General features: G+C 47.3%; 1 protein-coding gene across 1 annotated transcript in view; it reads right to left on the bottom strand.

Moving 5' to 3' along the window:
* LOC146355913 (vomeronasal type-2 receptor 26-like) overlaps positions 1 to 20034 on the bottom strand; it is a 40702-nt gene extending 20668 nt beyond the window's left edge. The window contains exons 1-3 of the mRNA XM_084829978.1: positions 20017 to 20034; positions 18523 to 18676; positions 13201 to 13373 (exon numbers count right to left, since the gene is read on the bottom strand). Coding sequence (XP_084686104.1) covers positions 13201 to 13373; positions 18523 to 18676; positions 20017 to 20034 — 345 coding nt within the window. The remainder of the gene's footprint in view (positions 1 to 13200; positions 13374 to 18522; positions 18677 to 20016) is intronic.
* Positions 20035 to 25433: the final 5399 nt, after the last annotated feature.

Below are 25433 nucleotides of genomic sequence, written 5' to 3'. Positions count from 1 at the left end.
AACCTTTTGACCTTTATTCGGCCACTTCCCTTGTTCTGAAATAGGTCATTCCAGTCCTGTGAACACTGTCAGTCCCAACCCACCATATGAAGGCTATGATGTGCTTATTAATCTATATCATCCATTTCCAAACAGCTGCATGGGGCTAGAAATTCTGTTTTGTTTTGTATTTGTGTTGGCTAGGATTTGCTTAAAAGGCTCTACAAAAATTAAGTTTAAAAATGCAAGGCTTACAAGAGAGGAGGTACAGCTATTGTCCTCCAGCAAAGGAGATCATTACCTTGTCATGGCGCTGGAGCTTGAGCACCTCAGTGACGTCATGAGCTAAACTGTGAAGGGACACCCAAGACGGGAAGGTCATGGCAGAGAGGTCAGACTAAATACGATCCCTGGGGAAGGAAACGGCAACCCAACCCAGTATTCTTGCCATGAAAACTAAATGGATCAGTACAACCAGAGATATGTCGGTATACCATCGGAAGATGGGACTCCCAGGTCGGAAGATGGTCAAAATGCTACTGGGGAGGAACAGAGGATAAGTTCAACTAGCCCCAGATGTGATGACGCAGCTAGCTCAAAGCCGAAAGGACGGCTAGCAGCCGATGGTGCTGCTGGTGAACGACGAATCCGATGTTCTAAGGATCAACACACCATAGGAACCTGGAATGTAAGATCTATGAGCCAGGGCAAATTGGATGTGGTTATTGGGGAGAGGTCAAGATTAAATATAGACATTTTGGGTGTCAGTGAATTGAAATGGACTGGAATGGGCCACTTCACATCAAATGACCACCAGATCTACTACTGCGGACAAGAGGACCACAGAAGAAATGGAGTAGCCTTCATAATTAATAATAAAGTGGCTAAAGCAGTGCTTGGATACAATCCAAAAAATGACAGAATGACCTCAATTCGAATTCAGGGTAAGCTATTTAACATCACAGTGATCCAAATATACACCCCAACCACAGAGGCTGAAGAAGCAGAAGTAGATCAGTTCTCTGAGGATTTGCAGCACCTACTGGATAATACGCCAAAAAGAGATGTTATTTTCATTACAGGAGACTGGAATGCTAAGGTGGGTAGTCAAACGACACCTGGAATTACAGGCAAGCATGGTCTGGGGAAACAAAATGAAGCGGGACATAGGCTGATAGAATTTTGCCAAGACAACTCACTGTGCATAACAAACTCTCTCTTCCAACAACCTAAGAGACGACTTTATACATGGACTTCACCAGATGGTCGACACCGAAATCAGATTGACTACATCCTTTGTAGCCAAAGGTGGCAGACATCTATGCAGTTGGTAAAAACAAGACCTGGAGCTGATTGTAATTCAGATCACGAACTTCTTATTGCACAATTTAGAATCAGACTCAAGAGAATAGGGAAGACCCACAGATCAGTTAGATATGAGCTCACTAATATTCCTCATGAATATGCAGTGGAGGTGAAGAACAGATTTAAGGGACTAGATTTAGTAGATAGGGTCCTGGAAGAACTATGGACAGAAGTTCGCAACATTGTTCAGGAGGCGGCAACAAAAAACGTCCCAAAGAAAAAGAAAACCAAGAAGGCAACATGGCTGTCAGCTGAAACACCGGAAGCAGCCCAAGAAAGAAGGAAAGCAAAAGGCAACAGTGATAGGGGGAGATATGCTCAATTAAATGCAAAATTCCAGAGGTTAGCCAGAAGAGATAAGGAATTATTTTTAAACAAGCAATGCACAGAAGTGGAAGAAGATAATAGAATAGGAAGGACAAGAGACCTCTTCCAGAAAATTAGAAACACTGGAGGTAAATTCCAGGCAAAAATGGGTATGATCAGAAACAAAGATGGCAAGGACCTAACAGAAGCAGAAGAGAGCAAGAAAAGGTGGCAAGAATATACAGAAGATCTGTATAGGAAGGATAATAATATCGGGGATAGATTTGACGGTGTGGTCAGTGAGCTACAGCCAGACATCCTGAAGAGTGAGGTTGAATGGGCCTTAAGAAGCATTGCTAATAACAAGGCAGCAGGAGATGACGGTATCCCAGCTGAACTGTTTAAAATCTTGCAAGATGATGCTGTCAAGGTGATGCATGCCATATGCCAGCAAATTTGGAAAACACAAGAATGGCCAACAGATTGGAAAAAATCAACTTATATCCCCATACCAAAAAAGGGAAGCACCAAAGAATGTTCAAACTATTGAACAGTAGCACTTATTTCACATGCCAGTAAGGTAATGCTCAAGATCTTGCAAGGCAGACTCCAGCAATTCATGGAAGGAGAATTGCCAGATGTACAAGCTGGGTTTAGAAAAGGCAGAGGAACTAGAGACCAAATTGCCAATATCCGCTGGCTGGATAATGGAGAAAGCCAGGGAGTTTCAGAAAAACATCTATTTCTGTTTTATTGATTCTTCTAAAGCCTTTGACTGTGTGGATCATAACAAATTGTGGCAAGTTCTTGGTGGTATGGGGATACCAAGTCATCTTGTCTGCCTCCTGAGGAATCTGTATAACGACCAAGTAGCAACGGTAAGAACAGACCACGGAACAACAGACTGGTTTCAGATTGGGAAAGGAGTACGGCAGGGTTGTATACTCTCACCCTACCTATTCAACCTGTATGCAGAACACATCATGCGATGTGCTGGGCTCGATGAAGCCAAGGCTGGAGTTAAAATCGCTGGAAGAAACATTAACATTCTCCGATATGCAGATGATACCACTTTGATGGCTGAAAGCAAGGAGGAGCTGAGGAACCTCATGACGAAGGTGAAAGAAGAAAGTGCAAAAGCTGGGTTGCAGTTAAACCTCAAAAAAACCAAGATTATGGCAACCAGCTTGATTGATAACTGGCAAATAGAGGGAGAAAACGTGGAGGCAGTGACAGACTTTGTCTTTCTAGGCGCAAAGATTACTGCAGATGCTGACTGCAGCCAGGAAATCAGAAGACGTTTACTTGTTGGGAGGAGAGCAATGACAAATCTTGATAAAATAGTGAAGAGCAGAGACATCACACTGACAACAAAGGTCCGCATAGGTAAAGCAATGGTATTCCCTGTAGTAACCTATGGCTGCGAGAGCTGGACCATAAGGAAGGCTGAGCGAAGGAAGATAGATGCTTTTGAACTGTGGTGCTGGAGGAAAATTCTGAGAGTGCCTTGGACTGCAAGAAGATCAAACCAGTCCATACTCCAGGAAATAAAGCCAGACTGCTCACTTGAGGGAAGGATATTAAAACTGAAGTACTTTGGCCACATCATGAGAAGACAGGATACCCTGAAGAAGATGCTGATGCTAGGGAAAGTGGAAGGCAAAAGGAAGAGGGGCCGACCCAGGGCAAGATGGATGGATGATATTCTGGAGGTGACGGACTCAACCTTGGGGGAGCTGGGGGTGGCGACGGCCGACAGGAAGCTCTGGCGTGGGCTGGTCCATGAAGTCACGAAGAGTTGGAAGCGACTGACCGAATAAACAAACAGCTATTGTCATGTTTCAGCTTCTTCATTTTCATTTCCATCTAGTCAAAGTCAAAATGGGAAAAAGGGTGGGAGGGAAATAATGGAGGAGGAGGAGCAGGAGGAAGAAGAGGAAGAGGAAGAGGAAGAAGAAGAGGCGGCGGCACAAAAGATGTTCCTGGCGATTGAAATAAGTTACTATATTTTCAATCTTCGCATTGCTTCCAGGTTTTATTTTAGTTTTATTTTTCATTTTGGTTTTATACTGTAATTTTAAACTTTTATATTACATTTTATTGCATTGTATTTTATGGTTTTAAATATTGCGAACTGCCCAGGAAGTTTCATCTATTGGGAGGTATAGAAATGCAATAAATAAAGAGGAGATATAATGCAAGAGGAATTACTGACCTATTTTATTTATCTTACACAAGTCACAACAATCGCAATTTGCGCTAATATTTACAGCCACTATTTTGCGCAATTCGCAATTTGCACCAATTTTTAAAAAGCAACAACAACAAAAACACGAGCTGGCCCAGCTTGTCACACGCCAAGGCAGGCCAGCTCGCAGATGAGCAAATCAGAGTCCTGGGGGCTGAGCAGGTGAAAACCCTCCAAGCTCAACCTCCCAAACAGATTCCTCTGACATCCCTAATTCTTGATAGTCAGTCAGCACCATTTCAAAGGAATTCAACAACTGCAGGATTTTATGGGAATATAGTGTCATAAAGACAACCATTTCGGTTCTGCTTCCAGTTGACTTGGAAAGAACAAATGCCTCAGCAGCGGACAAAGGCCCAAATGTGGAAAGGACCCTGTTCTTTATTAAATAATTCATCATATTAATTTGGAGTAATTCTATTGGTGTTCCTAAATAGACATACTTGAAAAAGAACTAGACTAGCAGGCATGTTCAAAAGTGATAGACTCCTTACTTTGTTTTCCTAATGAGATGATCTCTGCAGTTGAGATTGGGCCTCAGCACAATAATGTAGCATTTAGGGAGCAAGATGCAACCCAGGAAACCAGTATTGGAGGTCAGGATGGCGAAGACCTCCACAGCCACCCTTGGTGCTCAGATAAGTTGGCACAAAAGATACCCAAACACTGCAAAATACCAGCATGCTGAAGGTAATAAACCTGGCTTCATTACAGCTGTCAGGTAATGTCCTTGGTAGGAAAGCCACCGTGAAGCTGAGGAGCGTCAGGAAACCCATGTAACCCAAGGCAGTGTAAAACATGATGACTGAGCCTGCATTACATTCCACTATGACCTCTCCAGCCAAGGAATGGAAGTCCAAGTTTGGGAACGGAGGAGAGGTCACCAGCCAGACCCCACAGATCACAGCTTGGATGAAGGGACAAGATAGGCCAATGGAGTTTGTCGGTTGTCTCCCCAAGAGTTTTCTTGCCATGTTTCCTGACTTGGTGGCCATGAAGGCCAGAGCCACTGTGACCGTTTTTGCCAGCACAGAAGAAACAGCAACAGAGAAGGTGATGCCAAAAGCAGTTTGTCGGGGAAGACAGGTGAATTTCATGGGTCGGCCAATGAACAGAAAGGAACAGAGGAAGCAGAGCAGGAGGGAAAGGAGGAGGACATAGGTGAGATCTCAGTTGTTTGCTTTAACAATTGGTGTGTCACAGTGTTTGATTGCCAGCACTAGAGATGTGATCAGAGAGAGTGAAAAGGCTAGAGAAGCTAAAATGTAGCCCAGTGTCTCTTGATAGGAAAGGAAGTGGATCTTCTTGGGGATACACCGATCATGGTTCTTGTTTGGGTGTTGATCTTCTGGGCACGGGTCACAGCTATCTGTATCTGGAATGAGCAACAAACATTGAAGTGTCATAAATGGGACACAGATGTTCTTTTTGTAGGGGTCAGTTTGGCCTTCACAGAAGGTGATGGAAATATCAGTTCTGAAGCTTATTTCACACCTTTGGTTATTTTCTGGGTAAGCTCCAGCAGTCGTAAGACCTGAGTCAGAAAAGTACAAAATGCTTTTCTCCTCATATCGAGGCACCATGTACAAGACCCATGTTCCATATTTTTCAAAGAAGAAAACTCAGTACCTAGACATGCAAATTGGGGAACTGTAGGAACCAAACCACAGTCTATCACCTGCAGTGCCTTCTGAATGCGCATATATATTGTTTGTTCTGTTGGAAGCAACTGTAAATCTGAGAGACTAGGTGCAGGTGAGATAAAATCCCTTGCAACAGGCTGTTCTAGCTTTTTGGTAAAAATTGCATATATATGGTTACTGAATCTTGTTCTTAGATCCGTTATAGTTTTTCCTACATATTGCATAGAACATCCCTTTCTTCTGTTGTTGTTCAGTCATTAAGTCATGTCCGACTCTTCGTGACCCCATGGACCATAGCACGCCAGGCCTTCCTGTCCTCCGCTCTCTCCCGGAGTGTGCTCAAGTTCATCTTCATTGCATCGGTGATGCTATCTAGCCATCTCATCCTCTGCCGTCCCCTTATTTGAGCTTCAATATTTGAGCTTCAGCTTCAGTATCTGTCCTTCCAAAGAGCAATCAGGGTTGATTTCCTTTAGGATGGACTGATTTGACCTCCTTGCAGTCCAGGGGACTCATAAGAGTCTTCTCCAGCACCACAGTTCGAAAGCATCGATTCTTCGGTGCTCAGCCTCCCATATAGTCCAGCTCTCACAGCCATACGTTGCTACTGGGAAAACCATAGCTTTGATTATACGAACCTTTACCGGCAAGGTGATGTCACACTCACACACACATGAGGAATCTTGTGAAATCCCCTTCCCCCTCCCCTGTGTTTCTCTTTGTTGCTGAAGAAGCACCCCACTGCCCCCAACTTCATTGCACATCAAAAAATTGGGCAGACTTACTAACTCTCTCCCAGTGAGTCCATTGGCTTTCCAGACCCCCCTCCCTTCCTTCCTTCCTTCATTACCCTCACTTTTCTGGAGAACCGGATCTGCTTTTCCCTGCTCCTTTCTCTCTTCCTCAGGCTTGTGTGCCTCCAGGGAGAGAAGCAACTTGCTAGCTCCACTTTTGCACACAAGCTCAGCCACCAGCCTCTTTCCCCTCTTCTTCCATTCCCCACATCCATCTCCCTCCTTGGCAGTGGGGAGAAGAGGATTTTTTCTACCCCACCAGCCTGGCAGGCAGTTACTCTGAACCGCTGTATTGAATGCGTCTGCCTTAATAATTAGAATTGTGAGTCTGTATGAATGAAATTTCACCCTATAAAATGCTTATTGCCTCAGTCTGATCTTTCGAATGTATGTTTTAGTTCCACACAGTAAATTATCCCTGGGGTAAGCAACTGTTTCTTCAGTCTCCAAACCCCTGTAACACCTTAAGGTGCGAAGCTTTGGGAAGCTCAGTGCTCGACGTCGAAAAATCCCTCAAGCGTCCAGGTTGCATGGCCGCCTTCACACGTTGGTTTCTTGAGCAGGATTGTTCTTCTTTAATCACTGGTTTTCATGGGAGCTTTAAACAACGCTGCTGCTCTCCTGCTGCTGTCTCACTACTTCCCCTCCCTCTTCCCGTGTTATCTGAGCATGGGGAAAACCCGGCATTTTCTGTGCTTGTGACTGAAATCGTAAATTCCCCCCTGTGTAATTCCCCTTTAGCACTTTGTCCTGATTTGTGTGGGTGTGGGCGGGGTTGAATAACATTGTCATGACAAAAAATTGGCGGGGGGAGGTCACTGACCATGCTTCCAGTGTCCATTTCTTAGGGATGTCAGAGAAATCCGCTGCAGATTCAAATGAGGATGGATTCTTTGGAATCCAGCCTCAGGAATCCGCAGTGGATAGGGACCTCTTACCTCTGCTCCAGGAGGACTGGAGGCGGAATGGCACTCGGCTGCTTCTTGCCAGCCAGAACAGTTCACCTCCTCCCTGTCCCTGCTGATTGCCATATCTTTTTTTTTTTAAAGCGATCTGGCAGATGTGCCCATGGTTGTTGTTGTTCAGTCGTTAAGTCATGTCCGACTCTTCGTGACCCCATGGACCACAGCACACCAGGCCTTCCTGTCCTGCGCTCTCTCCCGGAGCGTGCTCAAGTTCATATTCATTGCATCAGTGATGCTATCTAGCCATCTCATCCTCTGCCATCCCCTTCTCCTTTTGCCTTCAGTCTTTCCCAGCATCAGGGTCTTTTCCAGGGAGTTTTCTCTTCGCATTAGGTGGCCAAAATATTTGAGCTTCAGCTTCAGTATCTGTCCTTCCAATGAGCACTCAGGGTTGATTTCCTTTAGGATGGACTGATTTGACCTCCTTGCAGTCCAGGGGACTCGTAAGGGTCTTCTCCAGCACCACAGTTCGAAAGCATCAATTCTTCGGCGCTCAGCCTTCCTTATAGTCCAGCTCTCACAGCCATACATTACTACTGCGAAAACCATAGCTTTGATTATACAGACCTTTGTCAGCAAGGTGATGTCTCTGCTTCTTACTATGCTGTCTAGATTTGCCATAGCTTTCCTCCCAAGGAGCAAGCGTCTTTCCATTTCATGGCTACAGTCACCGTCTGCGGTGATCTTGGAGCCCAAGAAAATAAAATCTGTCACTTCTTCCATTTCTTCCCCTTCCATATGCCAGGAAGTGATGGGGCCAGATGCCATGATCTTAGTTTTTTTAATGTTGAGTTTCAAACCAGCTTTTGCACTCTCCTCTTTCACCCTCAACAAGAGGCTCTTGAGATCCTCTTCGCTTTCTGCCATTAGGGTGGTATCGTCTGCATATCTGAGGTTGTTGATAATTCTCCCGGCAATCTTAATTCCGACCTATGATTCATTCAGCCCGGCGTTTCTCATGATGTACTCTGCATATAAGTTAAATAAGCAGGGCAACAATATGCAGCCTTGTCGTACTCCTTTCCCAATTTTGAACCAATCGGTTGTTCCATGTCTGGTTCTTACAGTTGCTTCTTGACCCTCGTACAGGTTTCCCTACGTTCTTCAATTTAAGCTGAAATTTTGCAAGAAGAAGCTCATGATCTGAGCCACAGTCAGCTCCAGGTCTTGTTTTGACTGACTGTGTAGAGCTTCTCCATCTTTGGGTGCAAAGGACATAATCAATCTGATTTCGATATTGACCATCTGGTGATGTCCATGTGTAGAGTCACCTCTTGTGCTGTTGGAAAAGAGTGTTTGCTATGAGCAGCGTCTTCTCTTGGCAAAACTCTATTAGCCTTTGTTCTGCTTCATTTTGTACACCAAGGCCATGCTTGCCTGTTATCCCGGTTATTTCTTGACTTCCTACTTTAGCATTCCAATCCCCTATGCTGAAGAGGACATCTTTTTTTGGTGTTAGTTCTAGAAGGTGTTATAAGTCTTCATAGAAATGATCAACCTCAGCTTCTTCAGCATCAGTGGTTGGGGCATAGACTTGAATTACTGTGATGTTGAATGGTTTGCCTTGGATTCATACTGAGATCATTCTATCATTTTTAAGATTGTACCCCAGTACTGCTTTTGTTGACTATGAGTGCTACTCCATTTCTTCTAAGGGATTCTTGCCCACAGTAGTAGATATGATGGTCACCTGAATTAAATTCGCCCATGCTTGTCCATTTTAGTTCACTGATTCCCAAGATGTCGATGTTCAGTCTTGCCATCTCTTGTTTGACCACCTCCAGCTTACCTTGATTCATTGACCCTACATTCCAGGTTCCTAAACAATATTGTTCTTTACAGCATCGGATTTTCTTTTCACCACCCGACACATCCACAGCTGAGTGTCCTTTCGGCTTTGGCCCAGCCGCTTCACTCTTTCTGGTGCTACTTGGAAATACCCTCTGCTCTTCCCCAGTAGTATAGTGGACACCTTCCGACCTGAGGGGCTCATCTTCCGGTGTCGTATCTTTTAGCCTTGTGATACGTTCCATGGGGTTTTCTTGGCAGGAATACTGGAGTAGTTTGCTGTTTCCTTCTCCAGTGGACCACATTTTGTCAGAACTCTCTGCCATGTCCTGTCCATCTTGGGTGGCCCTGCACGGCATAGCTTATGGCTTCACTGAGTTACGCAAGCCCCTTCGCCACAACAAGGCAGTGATCCATGGAGGGGCTATATCCTGGTGCTGTTCCCTTTATTACCTCCCCCTCACGTAGCCAAAAGCAGAAGTCGTAGGATTTATAAACAGGTAACGCTTGATTGATTACAGAAATATGTGGTCGAATAATAAACAGGTAACTCTTAAGGCTCTCTTAATATAGGTTCTCTCATGAACTATGCTCTAAATCGCCCTCTAAAAACAATCACATCCCAAATCACCACAGACTTCTCTCTCTCAATCAGCTCTCAATCCTAAAATTCTGCCTCTCACAAATCCTAGCTCTGATCTTACCCCTCACTATCTAACACAGTTTTATGTAGCACTCACATGTCACCCCCTTCACTATCTCAGCCCATCAGCTCACATATGCAAATCCACCCTATAACAGGAATCCATCACCACAACCATAGACTCATTATAGACAGTCATGTAACACCACAGTGCCCCAAATGTCAGCTTCAGGAACGGGTCACAGGGACCCAGGGAGAAGTATCTTTGAAATTCTACCCTATTTTCAGGAGGTTCTTGTACAAAGAGTGGCTTCCTACCCTTCATACTCTTTCTCTGTTATGTGTGTGTATGTATTGTGACCATATCTCAGGATTAGCCCGACCGCACCACCCTGCACTAGGACAAGCCCCCTTGAAACCTTTCCTTCCTCCCAAATTTGGAAAGCTCACCCCAAACCTTCCTTTTCCTCTCCCAGCAGCATTAGGAACGCCTGTTCACTTAAGTGATCGTTTTGATTTTGCATGATTATTGTCAGGGTGGACACTGAGCCCATAGAATCCCAGAGTAGTTCTGATTCTGAGGAAGAGCAGTCGCTCCTGGGAGAGGAGCGCGCCCCTTTTTCCCAGGGCCCGCAGCTGACAGAGATTTCTCCCACCAACATTCCTAGATTAGAAAGCAGTCCAGGGAGTGACCCAGCACCGATAGCAGACTGGTTGGATGTACGGCGCAGACGCAGAGAGCGGCGCCAAATGGAGAGCGCGGAAAGGAGGCGTAGCGCCCGGTTGGTGCTCAAAGAAGGGTTGCGCCCAGAAGATCCAAGGGAAAAGGGGAGGGATTCTCCCTAGTCCTTATATTCAGGGGTCTGCCAGTAATTGCCTTTCAAACGGGGACCAACTGTTCCAACTTAGGGCATAGGGATGCTGCTGCTCAGATCTAGTTGCTACCTGTAGAGCTGTAAGTTGTAAAAGAAGAATAAAGTTTTGAAAAGAATCCCTTTGTCTGTGTCTGGACTTGGCTACTGGATTAGACTGAGAGAGCCCTCCAAGGAGCCCTTGACAATTATGGACAATGCTCTACTATCTAATTTCCCCAGTTGATGAGATTCTATTTGAAATTCTCCTGACTTGAGAAATTCCCCCTTGTTTGAAGAAGCCAGTGTCTGTGAGAGTCGTTGGCTCACCTATCGCTGGACACGCCCTATTGCCAACATTAAAAGGTGCTTTAAAAAGGAATGCGTCTTCAGAGAACATACCCAAGCTTGTACATGTGTCTAGAGGAGCAAATTCAGTAACAGTGCTGACAACCAGCTCCATCACATACAGGAACATGATGCCATACAGTTTTGATCTGGTCTGGGCTGAGGTAAAACACATAAAGATGACGATACTCTCTGACCGAGAAACATATTGAGAAGGGGGGCATGTACTGCCGGCGGGCAGGCGAGCAGGACGTTTCCCCCCATCGTGTCTGTGTCAGAGAAACACAAGAGAGGACAGGGGGGGTACAGCAGTGGTGAATGAGGGGTGGGGATGCCTTTCGTACAGCAGCAGCACCCACCCCGTCATACACCTCCATGGTTCTTCAAACTCCCTGCTTTCATGGACAGCAGTGTGGAAAATTTCTGAAGTGCGGGCGCTCGTCATGCATGCTCCGTTCGTCCATCTGTGGGTGGCCTGTGCATGTGCATGATATGCCTTTTGTTAACTGCCCATTCAAGACCAAGACCAAGCCACCCCCAAGTATTGTGTGTGTGCAGCCTAAGACCGGCGGCCGTGCACACTGCATGAGTCCAAGTCCCGGGGAAGTTTTCAGGGTATCAAATTGCGCTAATCCACGAAAGAAAACATACGTGACATTGAAGTGCCAAAAAAAGGGGGTGCAGCTGGGGTCCTGAGTGATGGACAGCAGTGCGCACAAGGGCACCATATCCAAGACACCCGAGAATCAGAGGGGTGGCTCGACTGGGGCCTAGCCGGGTCTGGCGAGAGGGCTGGGCCACGGACTCCAGTCTAGGGGCCAGGCAGAGGGAAGACAGTCAGGCGCAAAGCATGAAATGGGCACTCAAGACATTGCTAGGAACTTCTGAGATGAACAGGCCAGTGCATTGATCCTTGCATAGAACTGGAGGTTTCTGTCTAGTGTGGATGGAATCTCTTGCTGTTTTCACCTCTCTGCTAATGCATTTTATCCTAATGACTCCCAATTAGGAAGTGTTCATGCCCTGCTCATGGGCTTTCCAGAGACATCTGATTAGCCACTGTTGGGGACACGATGCTGGACTAGATGGACCCCTGCAGTGACCCAGGAGGGCTGCTTTTATGTACTAGTCCAAGGCTGGAAGCATTTCCACTGCTGGCATTCCTCTGTGCACGGAGAAATGAGTCCACACAAAGAAAAGAAGAGGTAGCCCTCTTTAGCTCCCAACCCTACGAATACATATCCCTTAATATCCACCTCAACTCCTCTCCCTTGAGAAAACCTGAGACTTTGACCAAGGCCTCTTTTATCCCCACCGTGGACAGTTATACCCATTTTCTCCAGTGCAGAATTTTCTTGAGTGGAGGGTGCTGTGCAGAAGCATCAACAGGTGAACATGAGAGGGCCAGAGAGAATCTGCGTAGAATGGGGTCTGGCAGGCACTGAGCTCCCTTATCTTTCTCCTTTTTCCCCTCTAGGATGTGATAGGGATGTACGAAAGTCACTTACCTTTTAACGAAATTGATTCGAGCCAGGGGGGGAGGCGCTCCGTCCCTCTCCCCTGAAATTCTGGCCAGGGGGGAGGCGCTCCGTCCCTCCCCCCCAAATCTTGGCCAGCCGCGCCCGCAAATGGCGGCGGCCATAGCCGCCGCCGTTTGCGTCCCTGCAGTCAGCCGTGATAGGCTACGTAAATGTTTTCGTAGCCTATCACGGCTGAGTAAAAACAAAAACAAAAACGCGCGTACGCAAATGGCAGTGCCCTTATTTTGGCACGTCTTAGTCTACGTAAACATTTACGTAGACTACGGCGAAAATAAGGGGAACGCAAATAGCGTAGCATCTACGCTATTTGCGTTCCCCTTATTTTCGCCGTAGTCTACGTAAATGTTTACGTAGACTAAGGCATGCCATTTGCGTACACGCGTTTGTTTGGGTTTTTTTACTCAGCCGTGATAGGCTACGTAAATCTTTAGATAGCCTATCACTTTTTTTGTTTTTGTTTTTTTTTAAACTTGGAAATGGCGGCGGCGGCAGCTGGTCGGAAGACCAGCCGCCACAGCCGCCGCCGCCGAACCACCGCTGGAGCCACCGCCGGAGCCGTCGCCGCCAGGAAGATTTGCCGAAGGTAGGTCCCATCCCAGGGGGGGGGGCGGGGGGGCAGACCGTTTCGCCACCGATTTTGGGGGGCCGAAGGCGCTGGCATTCGGCCTCCCCAAGATTCGTGGCGAAATTCTCTGACATCCCTACATGAGAAGCACCTTGCAGAGGTACGTGGATCCCACTCCTTTCCATGATGCTGAGAAGGGTCTGGATGGCATGGGAAGAACAGGCTCCCGGGCAGAGAACGGAGGTCTGCAACATGTCACACATAAAAACGGGGACCTGCTTTTCAACTTGCTTTTCTTCCTCCTCTCCATCACACATGCTGGAAGGCTCTTCCCTGCCTGCAAAACAGAGTTCCCATCCCAAATGCATGCATTCAAAAACCCCACAGGCCAACCATCCCACCAAAACACCAATACAGGGAAAACTCACATGCCCCTCCCAAAACACAGGCAAAACCTAACCCAGTCACCCTACCCCTAACTACACACAAAGAAATCACCTCATCCGCCCTCTCACCCCCAGCCACACCCACTTCTGTAGCTGCCAAAGGGTTCTGTGGGGGCAATTGTGGCCTCACCTCCCCCCCCCCCACACACACACAGGTTTCCCACCACTGCTGTAAGCTTTCTGCAGTTTTCATTTTATTTATTTGTTTGTTTGTTTGTTTTTATTTACAATATTTATATACTGCTCCATATCAAAAGATTTTGGAGTGGTGAACAGTGATGATAAAAGAATAAAACGCTATGTTAAAACACTGAAAACATTTTAAAAGAAAAAAGTTCTGATACGTTCTTAGAAACCACTGCTGGTCACTCAAGAAAGTAGCTGGTCACTCAATTTCCTCCCATTGGAAATATTAGATTGGTTACCTTTGTTTTTAAGAACATAAGAGCCCTGCTGGATCAGACCAAGGGTCCCTCTAGTCCAGCATTCTGTTCACACAGTGGCCGACCAGCTGTCTACAGGAAACCCACAAGCCAGGTATCAGTGCAATAGCACCCTCCCACCCATGTTCCCCAGCAACTGGTGTACATAGCGTTACTGCCTCTGGTACTGGAGATAGCATAGAGCCATCTGGACTAGCAGCCATTGATAGCATTCTCCTCCAGAAATTTGTGTAGCCCCCTTTTGAAACCATCAAAATTGGCTGTGATGCTCCTGCCCTGGGTTTGACTTTGTCCATCTTATGAAACTGAGAAGAAAACCCCCTCAGGATGCCTCCCTCCACTGGGTCAGTTGTCCTCACTGAGACACACCACTTCAGCCCTCTCTTGGTGAAAGAGACATTCAATATGCCTAATTGGTTCCTTCTTCCCAATACAAGAGAAGGAACAAGGAAAACCGTTTTTCTAATGGTGGTGCAATAAGACAGACCAACACTTGGGATTTTATAGTTAAAAACAAATAAATAAAATTCCACTTAACACAAGAACAGTTATATATCATTATTAATCCATCTATGCTTGGTCTTAACCTCCCTGCCTGCTCTGCCCCTTCTAAATAGGATTTCCAAAACCCCACTCACTCCATGTAGCTTCCTCAGTCCCTAGGTCCCTGTACGACTTCTCGCTGCCAGCTCCTCCCTTTCATAACCTCGGAATCCTCCACACACAACCTGTGCAACCTCAGAAGCCCCCCCTCCCCCTCCCTCCCGAACACTAACCCCCCCTGGGGCACATCTAACAATGCGGACGCAGACATAAGTATAGGAGGCAACTGTTACAGTGGCCATCACTGCGTCTTGTGGTAGCAAATCCCAAAGTGTGACTCTGCGCTGTGTGAAGAAGCCCTTCCTTTTACCTGTCCTGAATCCCCCACCAATCAGCTTCATGGGAGGACCCCAGTGGGTTCTAGTGTTATGAGGGAGGGAGGAAAATGCCTCCCTAACCACATTCTCCCTACTATGCATAATCTTGTACACCTCTATCATGTCTTCCTTTACTCGCCTTTTTTCTCCACCAGGAGTGAGAAGGAGACATTTGAGAATCCAGTGGCTTTCCCTCCAGAGCTGAAGTGGAGGATCTGGGACTTCTGTGAGGCAAATCCTTTTTTGGAAGGAGTCATGAAGCAATTCAAAGGTAATGAAGCACGGCTGCAAGAATTATATGCTGGGCATTATCTTATTTCATTTTGTTTTGTTGTTGCTCCAAATTGTGGTAACAGCAGCAAAGCTTCCGTTTTGGCAGCCTGGCCACCATTTCCTTTTCCTCCTGGAAAAGCTCCTCTGCATTTTATTGCCCATCCACCCAGTCTGGAGAGGTCGTGCGGGGGGTGGGGGGAAGGTTCCCAAGTCCTGCTTTGGGTTTTCACCCCCCAGAATCATTTGGTATCAACCACAAATTTGGCTGCTCATTCTTGACTCCATATCACTCACACGTGAATCTAAACCACAAGAAACAGATGAGTAACGAGTTCCCTTTGGGGATGCCACTACTCATCTCCATTGTGAGAACTGTCTGTTTATTCCTCTCCATCCTTTTCTTTAAAACAGGGTTGCAGCGCTATTTTGGGGCGGGGGCCAGAGTGCCTCCCCCTCACGGGCTGGATGATGTCACATCCTTCCTTTTCCCCCTTATCCTGGAGGAGGCCTGCAACAGTGTCTCCTCCCATCCCAGACAAAGAGACCCAGGCCGCCCCACATCCACACTGCTCTCTCTGATCTGATGCAGGGCAGCCTGGGCATTGGGACTTATTCATCTGCGCAGGGATTTGCGTTGGGCATCAAGACTAGTCCACATGTGTGGACCAGTGTTTGCTCTCCTCCCAGCCTAGATAAGTCTGAATGCCCAGGCTGCTCTGCATCCCCACTGCTCTCTCTGTTACCTTGTGAGTGTCGCCCCCCCCCCCCCCCGCTGCTCTCTCCTATCTCAGATCAGAGATAGCAGTGGGGAGAGAGGCGGGAGGCATTGGGACTTGCCCCCACCACGTAAAGAAGGCCCACTTCCCCATGTGGGCGAGTCCTGCTGCTTCTCATCCCTGCTGCTATCTCCAGTCTGAGACACAGAATCATAGAATAGTAGGGTTGGAAGGGGTCCACAAGACCATCGAGTCCAACCCCCTGCTCAGTGCAGGTATCCAAGTCAAAGCGTTCCCGACAGTCCAGCCTCATCTTGAATGCCTCCAGTCGGGGAGAGCCCACTACCGCCCTAGGTAATTGGTTCCATTGTCATATTGCGCTAACAGTCAGGAAGTTTTTCCTTATGTTCAGCCGGAATCTGCCTTCCTGTAACTTGAGCCCATTATTCTGTGTCCTGCATTCTGGGATGATCGAGTAGAGATCCTGGCCTTCCTCGCTGTGACAACCTTTCAAGTACTTGAAGAGTGCTATCATATCTCCCCTCAGTCTTCTCTTCTCAAGGCTAAACATGCCCAGTTCTTTCAGTCTCTCTTCATAGGGCTTTGTTTCCAGTTCCCTGATCATCTTTGTTGCCGTTCTCTGAACCCTCTCCAGCTTCTCTGCATCCTTCTTAAACTGCGGTGCCCAGAACTGGACACAGTACTCCAGATGAGGCCTAACCAGTGCTGAGTAGAGGGGGACTAGTACTCCCTGGGATTTGGAAGCTATGCTTCTATTAATGCAGCCCAAAAGAGCATTTGCCTTTTTTGCAGCCATATCACATTGTTGGCTCATATTCAGCTTGTGATCGACAACAATTCCAAGATCCTTCTCGCTTGCAGTATTGTTGAGCCACGTATCTCCCATCTTGCAACTGTGCCTTTGGTTTCTTTTTCCTAGGTGCAGAACTTGGCGTTTATCCCTATTAAATTTCATTCTGTTGTTTTCTGCCCAGCACTCCAGTCTATCCAGATCACTTTGAATTTTGTTTCTGTCTTCCAAGGTATTAGCTATCCCGCCCAATTTTGTGTCATCTGCAAATCTGATCAGCATTCCCTGCACCTCCTCCTCCAAGTCATTAATAAAAATGTTGAAGAGCACTGGGCCCAGGACCAGTAATTGTGACTTGAGAATTTCCTTTTTTAAAAACTCCCACCCATCTTCGACTCCTTTTCTCGTTAGAGTCGCTTGCCATGGGAACTTACTGATCATTGTTCTGAGTTTATGAAAATCAGCTTTCCTAAAATCCAGGGTACGGGTTTGGCTACACTCAGCTTTTGCTTCCTTTAGAACCATGAACTCAAGTATAACATGGTCGCTTTCCCCCAGAGTTCCTGTAACTGCTACTTTACCCACTAAGTCATCTCTGTTGGTTAGGATCAAGTCAAGGATAGCTGATCCTCTAGTTCCTTCCTCTACTTTCTGTAGGAGGAAGTTATCCACCATGCAAGTCAGGAATTTCCTGGAGGGGCCATGTTTTGCAGAATTTGACTCCCAACTAATATCGGGGAAATTGAAGTCCCCCATTACTACTACATCATGCTTCCTTGAAACATTGGCAATTTGCTTTTCAAAAGTTTCATCCTTGTCTTCTCCTTGATTGGGTGGCCGGTAGTAGACTCCAACCACCAGGTTCCTTTTATTCTTTGCTACATTTATTTTAACCCAGATGCTCTCGGTGGGGCTACCAAGCTCATCCTCCTGTATTTCTGTGCAGAGATATGTATTTTTCACATATAGTGCAACCCCACCTCCCTTTCTGTTCCTCCTGTTCTTTTTGAACAAGTTATATCCTTCAATTGCTGTATTCCAGTCGTGAGAGTCATCCCACCAAGTCTCAGTTATACCTATCAAGTCATAATTTCCCTCTTGTATTAAGAGTTCAAGTTCGTTCTGTTTGTTTCCCATACTCTGGGTATTAATATATAGACATCGAAGACCATGTGCTTCATGGTCTGGCTTTCTTCCTATGTGTTTGTGAAGACTATTATTGGGTGCTATTAGAGCTGTGCTCTCCGTTGCGGTGCATGAGCCTTCATCCATTGTTACCCCCAACTTTACGTCTCCCTTCCCTGTAGCATTCAGTTTAAAGCCCTCCTGATAAAGTTCTTCATGCTGTGGCCAAACACTTTCTTCCCAGCCTTTGTGAGGTGCATCCTTCACATGTGGGGAAGAGCGCTCACTCTCTATCCAGCACGGGTAAGTCAGAGACAGCAGTGGGTCTGCCCTCTGAGGGGATTCTTCCAGGTGATGGAGCTTGGAGACTAAGACCCACCACCTGGAGGAACCCAAAGAGGCTGCCCAGGCCAAATTGGGGTGCCCCATGGGTCAGATTACACCCACAGGTGGGAGGTTCTGCACCCCTTCTTTAAATAGCTATGAATATATGAGGCCCTGTCCTCATATTGGATGACAACTATACACACTCTGTGGTGCCCAAGGGCTGTTTCAGCAATAGTAAGGAGGATTAAATACATCCTCTGTCCTGGACTGGTTCTGCCTTTGGCTCCTCCTTTGGCCATCCTGCTTTGTCCTTCCTTTGGCTGCAGAAAGGGGGGGGGGGTCCATAAGCAACCAATTCCTCCTCCTCCTCCTCCTCTCTCAGCAGTCCAGCAGAGGCCTGGCCCATCTCCTCTTCTGCCTCCCACCTGCCTCTCCCATCTCTAGTGCTGCGGCCATCACAATCTCCCAAGTGCTCTTTGACTTCCTGCGAGATGAAAGGGCTGCATGTCGCCCTGTCCCAGCTCCTGAAAGGGGCCATGCAGGCATTCCTGCCCTGCTGGTGGTGTTTTGTTTCTCTCGCTGCCCAAGATGGCAGGCAGATGGGACAGGGAACCAGTGTTTGGATCAGGCCCATCTGAGAGATAAGGACATGATCCTGGACATGCTTCTTAATTTTCTCAGGGCTCAATCCTCCTGAGAACAGAGCCAGGGATGAACCGTGCTGCCTAAGGGGCGGCTGGGGAGGAGGCGGGGAGTCGGATTGGTGGGAAGTGACCTTGGAGTGCTGACTCCGAGCTCAGTTCCCATGAACCGAAAAATCCTATGGCTGTCTAGAGGTGTCTACCGCCTAGAGGACTGCACCCCTACTTTTAAAAGGTGGATGAGGCAGGTCTTCCCTGTGTGTAAGCCATGCTGATTCTTGCTCAGCAAGGTTTGTTCTTCTATATGTTTAACTATCCTCGCTTTAATAAAGCTTTCCACCAATTTACCTGGGAGAGATGTAAATGAACCATCAGCATTCCTTTTTAAATATTGGTTTTATATGGCTATATTCTTAATCTCCAATATAAACACCAGTTTGAGTGACAAGTTCCATATAACATCAAAATTGTTTTATATTGTTTTTTTCTGCTTCTCTGAAGTTTTTTTTTATCCTTCTTCTGTGTTTTACAATATTGCTTATTTTATATGTTTTTCATAGGAATTTCTTATTTTAAGTTATTTATTGTTGCTTTTATTTTTTTTACCCACTTTGGGAATATGTTTACAACTTGAAAAGGAGTCTAAATATATCATAAATAAATACCTTAAAAGAAGATGAAGGTTTTCATGCTTGAGAGAAAACGCTCCAGTGTATAGTATACCTTCTGGATCCCGTGACTTGTTAATTTTAAATGTGTCCATTTGCCCTAAAATTTCAATTCCCAGCACTTCTGTTTCAGCTAATTCTTCCGACTCGACTTCCTTGACTCTCCCTTTGGCCTCCTTTTAGCTGCTCGCCTCGTCTTCTGAAGTTTTCCTCTCTTGCAGTTAACTGGGACGTGAAACTGGAGAGCACCTGGATGGGAGGCTACCTGGGACCACATCTTTGCTGCCCTTGCTTCATGGGGAGCCCCCAAAGGCCTCAGCATAGCTCCCTTCTCTGGGTTCCTACCAGTGCATTATTCCCGCATCCCAAACTAGTCCCTGGAACCCTCCAAGGGAACTTCGGCTATTGGGCAGTATAAAAACGTAATCAGTCAATCAATGTTGCTTGATCTGTCTCCAATCCTATGTAAGCTTAGCTGGGAAGAAGCTCCACTGCACACGCCGGGACTTACTGGGCCGGTTCACATGGCACTGGGGTGGTTAATAAGCCACGATGGCCTATTAACCAACTCGGTTTGCCAGTTGTGTGCCAGAACGATTTGCCTGCTTACCTTTGCCGGGCTTCTCATGTCGTCTGATCTTGGTGAGGGTAGCTGGTTGGGGTGGTTAACAAGCCACCCCAAACCCATGGCCTGTTCCAGAGTTGTGGGGTGGTCTGCTAACCTCCCCAAAAAGTCTGCATTGGGCTGAGGTTTTTTACCCCATCACATTATGTTAAAGAAAGAGGGTTTTTTTGTACTTCTACAAATCCCAGAATTCTCCTGCTGATACCTCCCTCTTGTTTCTGCGTGGCCCCATTTCGGCTTCAGTCCTGTTGGCACTCAGCCACCTGAGCTCACTATTAGAGGGGGTAAATGGGAAATCCACAGAATAAACATTGCAGCAGGGAGGGAAAGAAAGAGTTCATCTTCCCCACACCACCCACCTGAGCCTTCTCTGCCTTCCCTTGGCTGCTACTTACATAATTAAAAACATGCACGTTAATTGCATTCATGCAAATATCGTGTTCAGTTTAGCCCCAATAATTTCTTATTGGAGTGAATTTGCAGCAGGGCTGGGCAACTTGCAGTGCTCCGGATGTTGTTGAACTGCATCTCCCATGATCCCTCACCACTGGCTATGTTGGCTAAAGCTGATGGGAGTTGCAGCTGCAGTTCAACAACATCCGTAGGGCCACATGTCCCCATTCCCTGATGAACAGAGAATTTCCTGAGAAGAACCCACAGCTATCCCCGCTCCCTGTCAAGCTGCCTGGCGCCTTCCTACCTTTACTCCTGGGAAGCCCCCTCCGCAGGGATCACCTCATGGTCTCTGTGCTCCTTGGATGTGTTGCACGCCATGCAGATGGGGGTCTCGTCGTCTTTACAGAAGAGCTTCAGGGGCTCCTGGTGCTTCTCACAGAGGCCCTTCTTTCCCTCTGCCCTTTCCAGCCCCTGAAGACTGAGATTCCTGGCTATTTCTGCAACTGATTAAAGGCAGCCGCCGGCGAGATCACATCACTCCAGTGCTGAAGGAGTTGCACTGGTTACCAGTTGTTTTCCGGGCCAAATTCAAGGTGTTGGTTTTGACCTTTAAAACCCTATATGGTTCCAGCCCAGCCTGTCTTAAGGCGTGCCTCCAGCAGCACCAGACAGACCGCTTTACAAGATCAGCCTCAGATGGCCTTCTCTCTGTCCCATCAGCCAGGACAGCTAGACTGGTGGGGACGAGGGAGAGGGCCTTTTCTGTGGTGGCCCCCACTCTGTGGAACTCCCTCCCTAGGGAACTCCATCATGCCCCCTCTTTAATGAGCTTCCGTCGTGCATTAAAAACGTGGCTATTCAGGCAGGCATTTGGGGTGGGTTAGGGTATTTTAGAAAATGTTTTTATTGTAGAATTTTATTTTTTTAAACTGTTTTTATTGTATGTTGTACATCGCCCAGAGTGGCTGGGTGACCAGCCAGATGGGCGATTAATAAATTTAATAATAAATAAATAAATAAATAAATAAACTCTTGCCAGCGGCCAGTTGGGGACAAGGTTCCTTTGCTGAACTGTTTCCCTGCACTTAGGGCAAAGAAACCTCTGTGCCCGACTCCCCCCAGCCTGGGCCAGGCAGGTTCGGCAGAAATTGTGCCCACATTCGATGGTCAAGGGAGCCGTGAAGTACTGCAGGCAGATGGGACAAGTGGCTTCCTCACGGAGGTCCTGGACGTGATGCCCAGCGGCAGCCATGGCTGCCTCACAAACAAAGCAGAGTTAGTTTTGCTATCTTGGTTTTCAGTGACTGGGTGTTTCCCATCCTTTCTTCTTTTTTTTTAATCTATTTTTATTTTATTTTTATAAATGAAATAAACAATACCAACAACATAATCAGAATCTTCAGTTTCCAACAATATTTGGAGGAAAATAAGTTAGTTTCGCTGTCAGTATTCAGTGCCTGGGTGTTTCCTGCCCTTTAAATGACTCAAGATGAAAACTTCAGCATGTGAAAAATACAGAATTTGTTGCAGGGATATTCACTTGATAAAGAAAATTCATAAAAGAATGGTCATGAATGGGAGGGGAGTCATTAGGAAAAAGTGCTTATATTTTATATATAAGCAAGTTTTTATTAAGACATTCTGGCCTCCAAGTAATTTTTAAGCGAATGGATAATCCAGTTCCAAGCAAGCCCCTTTCACGTAAATACTCCCTGTGCACACTTCAAGCAGTCAAGCAGTAGATTAAAGCACACAGATAAGGCGCACATATATAGGTATTTCAACCTAGATTAATTTGAAGCCTCGGCACAATCACCCTCCTTTACCTCACTGGAAATCACATCGGATATCCCTAATTTGTTGTTTGTGAAATAACAAGCTGATTAGCCTTCTTGAACATAGAGTTTTTTCCTAGAATGTCACATCACGCTCCCAGAGGATCCACAGTGGCTGCATGTTGGGGGGGGGGGGTGAGCCTCCTTTTCTTTTCTGTGTCTGAAGAGCTCTTGGAGTTCTTGTAGAGAAGCGGAAAAGGGAATGAGGACATTGTAATGGAGGCTGAGGGCCCTGGAAATGCTGCCTGTTCTGAGAATAGGTACAGTGTTTTTTATGACCACTGAAGTGTTGCTGACCTGGTGTGCATGATCACCATAGCCCAGTGCAGCATGGTGTTTCACAGCATCCGTGGGCGCCAGGCTGCCTATTCATGGTCGGACACGGCTAGCTGTGTCATCGAAGCCCGGGTGGCAGGAGTGTTTGAGGCTGGTCAATCCGCAAACTACCTCTGCCACCCAGGTTCAGATGACACAATAAACCATGGCGACCCCCCGCGAGTGGTTGAATATTCAAAGTGGCCACCAGCACATGCCTCAGCCCAGCATGGCTTGGATAAATCACGCTGGGCTGCAGTGATCGTGTGAAGCGGTCCCGTGTCTCTTCAAGAGCTACGCGGCAAAAGCAACTCTGGGAAGGGAAGGGAGAACAGTGTAAGTGCGTAGGGAGATATTTTTCTCCTCCTCTCACACGATACTAGATATTCCCAATGGCAATGCTACTTAAGTGTGATCTAGGCGCACCCCTGCCACCACACGCAACTCTCCCGCTCTCCCTGCAGGTGTTGGCAAGGAGAAGGGAGGATTATGCATGGTGGCAGTGGTGAGAGGTTGTTCTCTTCTTCAAATGTACAATCTCGTCTGTGGTGATGTTTTGTAGTGATGTTTGTCTGTTGGGATTAGCTTGGTTACCCACTGAGGTGCTTCGGACCCATTTGGTGCAGGTTCTGGGGTTAAACGGGGCCGAATTTACATTGGTGCATTGGCTGGGAAACCAAGCCATTCCCACGGTATTTCCAAGGACAGGGAAGCCATACCCAGGGACAGAGCTGGCAGAGCCGGGCAAAGCCAAGCCGCTCTGCAAACATAGCTGTTGAATATTTACTGTGTCTAGAGACTGACCCCGGGATTGTCTCCGTAATGCCGGGTTTATTGAAAAAGCTGTTTCGTGCTAAGAAAAAAACCAGAGAATATGGGGAAGGAATCTAAAGCTCCTCTGAATGATGTCTTGATTAGTAAAAAGAAGCTTCCAATTGCAGTGAAGTCCAAACTGGTACAGATTTGTGAAAGTACAGGATCTAACCCTTAGGGCAAAGCACCCCTTCCTGTACCATTTGAAGAGGATAGTGTGAGTAGGTTGCTTGACCAGTATGTGGAGCAGGAAAAGGTGAAGCTGGGTAGTATGAAGGAAATGAATGCATGTCTTTGGATTATGACTATTGGATTAGCACAGGTGACTAAGGAATGGGATCAGGCCAGGCTAGCCTTGATGAGCAAGGCAAGGGACTGTGAGAAATTGCAGTTGAGATGTGAACGTTTTGAGAGGGAATTAAAGCAAGCAGTAATTCAGAACATGAGTTTAGTCACAGAGAAAGAGAGACTACAGGCCGATCTACATTGCGCCTGCCATCGCACTGAAGTTGGGGACATGTCGGGTTAAACGCACTCGCATTAAAACATGATTATCCACACTCACCCATTTTCCTTGTTGCGGTTCTTGATCGAATGTGCAAGCTCGGTTCACACTCAAGATCTCTGCTGTTTTCCTGCTCTTAAAGATGGCAGCTCTCATTGGAGGAGCAGAAACTCTTCCTGTTTCTGCTGATTCCCTGCCCACCGTCCCTCTCTTCCTCTATCCGTGTGTGTGTGTGTGTGTGTGTGTGTGTGTGTAGGGATACCACGAGATTCCTGTTGGAGCTCGAAGCCCAGTGAGAATCCCTTGCCACCGCTGCTGTAGCAGGCAGGGGTGGAGGGAAGAAGGAGGCACCTATCCTCTTCTCCCCCCCCCACCTGCTGGAGGCCAGGGCGAGAGGCTGGGGGGTGTCTGCCAATGCTCTTTTCCCTGTGCCAGCCCTTTGCAGCCAGTGTGAGGAACAGCGGCAGCGGCGACGGCACCCAGCACTCACATTGGGGCGGGCGGGGCTGCAGGCTTCTTTGAAGCTTCAAAGCTTTGCATCTTCGAAGACTGCCCTGTGTTTGTCCCCCGCTCCTGAGATGACGTTAAAATTGTCCACGGACATTTTTATTGATGTTAGTCTGTGGACACTGAGGACTTTCTCCTTGGATATGTGTGTGTTTTCCATGCAGCAAGCATTGATGGGACTGTGAAAACATTTACACTTGCCTCGGCTTGCCCGGGCAAGTTTGCGGAGCAATCGGGCTGGAGAAGCTACAATTCTACAAGAAGGAGCCTGTGGGAAGGAGGACCAGCCAGCTGCACCAGGTGGATCCTAAGCCTGCTTCTGCCTCCGCCAAACAGGTACTTAAGGCGGGGCTGCCAGAGGCTGCTTGGGAAGGAGCCTGTGTGGGAAGGAGGACCAGCCAGCTGCACCAGGTGGATCCTGAGCCTGCTTCTGCCCCCGCCAAACAGGTACTTAAGGCGGGGCTGCCAGAGGCTGCTTGGGAAGGAGCCTGTGTGGGAAGGAGGACCAGCCAGCTGCACCAGGTGGATCCTGAGCCTGCTTCTGCCCCTGCCAAACAGGTACTTAAGGCGGGGCTGCCAGAGGCAGCACCTTGGCGTGCACCTCAGCGTCACGCCAAGTGCAACGCTAAGTGTGCACTTAGCGTCGCACTTGGAGTCACATAGAACAGCACCTGAAGATCCACCCACCTGCCTCTCCAGAGACACCAGCAGCCACAGATACCAGCAGCAAATAGCAGCAGCAGAGGGCAGCAACTTTAAAGGCAAGGGAGAAAGGGGCAAATGTGGACTTTATCTGCTCCTTCTTAGCTGCTGTTCTCTTTTATCTCTTTTATCTTTTATATTCTTTTACACTGTTGAACATTTTTATATCCTAACATTTTAATATGTGCCTGGGAGGACTATTGAGCAACTCAGCGGGTCGGGGAGGTGCCACTATAACTGTGGTCACGGGCAGGGGGAGGTATAGCATTGGGGGATTAACAGGCCAGCTGAGGAGAAGAGGGGCTAGACACCTTATGGCTAGCCCCTCT

Source organism: Heloderma suspectum, chromosome 2 (assembly GCF_057233095.1).
Source record: "Heloderma suspectum isolate Gila_16-S chromosome 2, 16-S_ref, whole genome shotgun sequence".
In the NCBI taxonomy this organism is placed as follows: domain Eukaryota; kingdom Metazoa; phylum Chordata; class Lepidosauria; order Squamata; family Helodermatidae; genus Heloderma; species Heloderma suspectum.
This window is presented reverse-complemented; position numbering and strand designations above follow the sequence as displayed.